The sequence below is a fragment of the Myotis davidii genome, unplaced genomic scaffold (genome assembly GCF_000327345.1).
Source record: "Myotis davidii unplaced genomic scaffold, ASM32734v1 scaffold478, whole genome shotgun sequence".
Lineage (NCBI taxonomy): Eukaryota > Metazoa > Chordata > Mammalia > Chiroptera > Vespertilionidae > Myotis > Myotis davidii.
In genome coordinates this window covers 4,839,798-4,844,152 of record NW_006289570.1, presented here as the reverse complement: position 1 = coordinate 4,844,152, position 4,355 = coordinate 4,839,798, and the positions used below count along the sequence as shown (strand labels likewise).

Genomic DNA, 4,355 nt, shown 5'->3' with positions numbered 1-4,355 from the left:
TCAATAAAAATATATATATTTTTAAATGCAGAGGCCGGATCTCTGGCACCCCTGGCCCTGCAGTCTGGTTACTCACCTGGAAGGGCTCAGTGACTCCAATGAGGATGCTGTGGGTGTGGCTGTAATACCCCAGGATGAAGTCTCCGTGGCCCTTGGGCAGCGACTCTTCACTGAAAGTCACCTGGTGGGCCCAGGGTATAAGCCCAGGATGGGGTCAGAGGGGTAGCCACAGAACACCCCCACCCAAAGGCCGTGGGGTCTTCCTCCCCTCCACCCCCCCCACCCCCCCGCATCCCTTGAGTACCTGGTAGTTGTTTCTGTCCACATCCTCGTGTTTGGCCCAGACGTAAGCCACATAGTCCTTGCAGTGGCGGAAACCCACCTGCGGTGTCAGGAATCAGGGCTCTGACCCCGAGGGCCTGATGACCCCAGCAGCCTCCCTGGGTGGCATCAAACTCTGGAGAAGCCGTGATCCCACCTGGGTACCCAGTTGCTCTCCACCAGGCCCTTCCTTCCCCAAGTCACTGACCACCTCGCCCTGCTCACCCGGTACAAGCCGATCCAGTCCCAGGAGCTTCGGGCGAACACGGTTTCCACGCGGTACCTCACCACAGCCTGCTCCGGCCGCACCCACTCTTCTGCCACCTCCAGCCGCACCAGGGGCATGTCGTCCCTGAAGGCAAACTGCCCAGGGGCGGGGACAACATCAGTGAAGACCCTGTAGCATTCCATGTACCCTTGGGCCTGAGCCAGCACACATAGGCTGAGATAAGGGCCTTTGAAGCTACTGCAGAGACGGGGAAACTGAGGCAGAGCAGGTCTAGGATAAAAGCTAGACTTCCTGCCTCCCAGCCCAGGGCTCTTCTGTTCAGAGCCTCCTTAAGGAGTGGATGAGAACACAGTTTTGAAGTTCGTAGACCATGGGTTTGGCCCTGGCTCTATCCCTGACTGTCTACAGGACCCTTGGTGAGTTTTTTTCTTTTTAATATATTTTTACTGATTTCAGAGAAGAAGGGAGAGGGAGGGAGAGATAGAAACATCAATGACAGGAGAGAATCATTGACAGGCTGCCTCCTGCACGCCCTCTACTGGGGATCGAGGCTGCAACCCGGGTATGTGCCCTTGACCGGAATCAAACCTGGGAGGGACCCTTCAGTCTGCAGGCTGACGCTCTATGCGCTGAGTCAAACTGGCGAGGGCTTGGTGAATTTTACAACCTCTCTGAATGCCAGGGCTCTTGTCTATAAACTTGGATGATCTTATTGAACTCTTGGAGCTGTTCGGCAGATTCAATGAGATGCCGTTCGTGAAGCGTCCCATACACTTCCCAGTCCACAGCAGGCGCCCACTTAGCGATTTGCCTATGTGCTAGTAAGGGAGACACGATGTGTGGGTATGCCGGGGTGAGCCGGACACCCCTGAGAGGGCCAGAAAAGCCTGGGTAAAAGGCTGGAGACCTCAGGTCACTTCTAGGCTCTGCTACTCGCTTGCTCTGTGACCTCAAGGAAGGCCCCCAACCAACCCAACTCCCAGCTTCCCCTTCCGAATAGCAAGGAGGTGACGGTGACCCTGTCATCAGTCCATAAAGACACTTTATAGCCACGGGCACCCTCCTCCCAGGGTCACCCGCATGGGTGGGGTTGCAGGGGTGGCAGGTGGCCAGGGTGGTGGCCCCTCCTCTGTTCCTCAGAGGAGGACTCCAGTGGTGCCAGCCTCAGTCTTTTGTCTGCTTCCTGTTGATCTGGTTTCAGGTTTCCCTCCCGCAGCTTCTGAGCCAAACTGTTCCAGAAAAAAAAAAACCCAACACAGCACATCCTCTCCCTGCCCCTGGGCTCCAAATCTCCAGTCTGGCCAGGTTGGGCTCTTGGGAATGGCCTCCAGGATCAAAACTTCCGCTAACACCCCCCCTCACCTACCTCCCCCCACCTCCAACCCTCATTCTGATAGTGCTGCTTTTTGGGTTGGAGACTTGAGTTTTCTGAGCCTCCGTTTTCCCAGTAAGGAAACTGGGAGGAGAGTTTGGACATCGCAGGGCCTACTCAAGGCATTCAAAGGGATGACAGATGTCAGGTGCCCCACACGGTGCCTGGCATGTAGTTGGTGCTCAACAGGCAATGTTTACAGGGGACAGAGTCCCGGATGAGGAGGGAGGCTCAGGGAAGGACATCCAAAAGGAGGGGTTCTCGAGGTGAGGGTTAAACCTCACACCTCAGCCCTTTACCAAAGGTCACAGGAGGCCAGACACAGGCAGATTGTCTTTCCCAGCTGCGAATATTGGCCAGTGCCCCACTGACCGACCATGTGACAGAGTTATCAAGGAACACATTCTCTGGCTGCTGGGCTCCCCCTTACCAGATCAAGAGATCGGAGAGCCTCGCGTTGGGTTTCAGAGCTGGAAGGATGGAATCTACCCAGCCCTGCCATTGAGTCTGTGTGCGACTCAGGGCACGTGTCTGCCCCACTAGGGGCTTCAGTTTCCCTATCCGGTTGGGTTACCTCGTCTCTGGGTCCAGTTCTGACATTCTTGCATTTCCTCTTTTTACATTGGCAACTAGGGCCTCAACCCTCAACACAATGCTCAATTATAGTAACTATTCAGAGTTTAGCTTTGTATTTTTTATATCTCTACTCCCTCTCCTCTTAACTACCTTACTCTTATAATGCCTGGCATGCTATAATGCCATATGTTATGATGGTTCATAAAAAAAAAATAGCCCTAGCTGATTTGGCTCAGTGGATAGAGCGTTGGCCTGTGGACCGAAGGGTCACGGGTTCGATTCCAGTCAAGGGCACGTACTTTGGTTGCAGCCTCCTCCCCGGCCCAGGCCCTGGTCAGGGCACGTGCAGGAGGCAACCAATCGATGTGTTCCTCTCACCTCAGTATTTCTCTCTGTCTTGCCCTCTCTCTTCCACTCTCTCTAAAAATCAATGGAAAAATATCCTCAGGTGAGGATTAAAAATAAAATAAGTATGAATGAATGCTGCATGGGGTTAAAGTAAACATTTTGAGTTTGCTGGCCTTATTATATGTTTGAATTTTAACATAAGTTGCCCTAAACCTTTCTTGGAAGAAGGGAGTTAGAGATCAGTGGAAAAGGCCTGGGCTCTGAAACCAGACTCACCTGGGTTCAAACCTAACTTTTCCCTTCACCAGCTGTGTGACCCCGGGCACGTGATGCTGTGTCTCTGAGCCTCAGTTTCCTCATATGACAACGGAGATCATAACCCACGCCCACTCGGCTTCAACAAATGGGGACGGCCAAGGGCAGCTACGAGGGGTGGGCTGTCGAATGCTGAGCGGGGCTTGGGGACATCATGAGAAGAGGGGGAGGCCAGGACTCACATGCAGGACGAACTGGGCAGCCACAGGCTTGTGGTCACTGACAGTGTATTCCATGTGGCTTCGGTAGCTGTGCTGGGTCACCTGGAGCCAGTGGCTCTGCTGTCCGGAGGGGCTTCGGCCTCCACCTGGAACCTTGACCTTCCACAGGATACGGTCTGTCCAGGCTGGCTTCCGCTTTTTGGCACTGCGGTGGGCAGCGGGTGGAGGCACAGCCCTCAGCCTTGCCTCCCGTCCCTCTTCCCTGGCGTCCTTGTCTTGAAGACCTCAGCCCACAGCCCCCCACCTCACCCCAGAGTGGAGCTCACCTGGTATCGTATTTGTTAGTACCCACGTCAAACTTGAAGGTGGGCGCAAAGTTGAGGGGCCCTTCCTGGAAGCCCTTGAGGATGGGCCAGGTGTCCTTGGCCATGTTGAGCTGTGAGGGTCCAGAAAGGAAGAATTGGACCACAGCTTGGGCAGGGCAGGTGAGGGCGAAGACCATAGATAGCCTGGGGGTCCAGGTGTGCTAGGGGTGTTGGGGGTGCAGGCTGGGGTTCCGCACCTGGTCCTTCTCCCAGAGCTGGTGGAGCTGGTTGTTGTCAATGGCGAACTTGACAAAGTGCAGGTCGTAGCTCTCGATGCGGAAGTTTAGGTCCCCGAACCAGAACACAAGGCTATTCGGGGGCGGGGTGGAAGTCAGTGGGGTCCATGGGGTGGAAGAGCCCAACCCGGATCCTTCTCCACCCTCATCCAACCCGACAGCGCTGCGATGGCGAAGTGGTGGGGTGGCCGCATAACCCCCAGCCCGCCACGGAGTAGCAGTGAGCTGTGCGTCTGGAAATCTAGGTTCAGGCCCTCAATACGGCTCTACCCTTCAGCAATGAGCCACCCTGCAGGCTCGGGCCCCATCAAACTTACCAGCATTCCGGCTCCTGGACGGGGTGACCTACCTCATCAGCCCCGCCTTTCCCCCTCCAGGCCCACCCAGGACAGTATCAAGTTCCTCCTTGCCCATTAGGGGGCACGCTCCGCC

The 4,355-nt window shown here is 55.5% G+C and overlaps 1 protein-coding gene across 1 annotated transcript in view; it reads right to left on the bottom strand.

Annotated features, from left to right (window-relative positions):
* INPP5J (inositol polyphosphate-5-phosphatase J) overlaps positions 1-4,355 on the bottom strand; it is a 30,095-nt gene that overhangs the window by 936 nt on the left and 24,804 nt on the right. Inside the window, exons 6-11 of the mRNA XM_015562839.1 lie at positions 3,885-4,164; positions 3,649-3,758; positions 3,344-3,527; positions 547-684; positions 305-382; positions 77-181 (exon numbers count right to left, since the gene is read on the bottom strand). Coding sequence (XP_015418325.1) covers positions 77-181; positions 305-382; positions 547-684; positions 3,344-3,527; positions 3,649-3,758; positions 3,885-4,164 — 895 coding nt within the window. The remainder of the gene's footprint in view (positions 1-76; positions 182-304; positions 383-546; positions 685-3,343; positions 3,528-3,648; positions 3,759-3,884; positions 4,165-4,355) is intronic.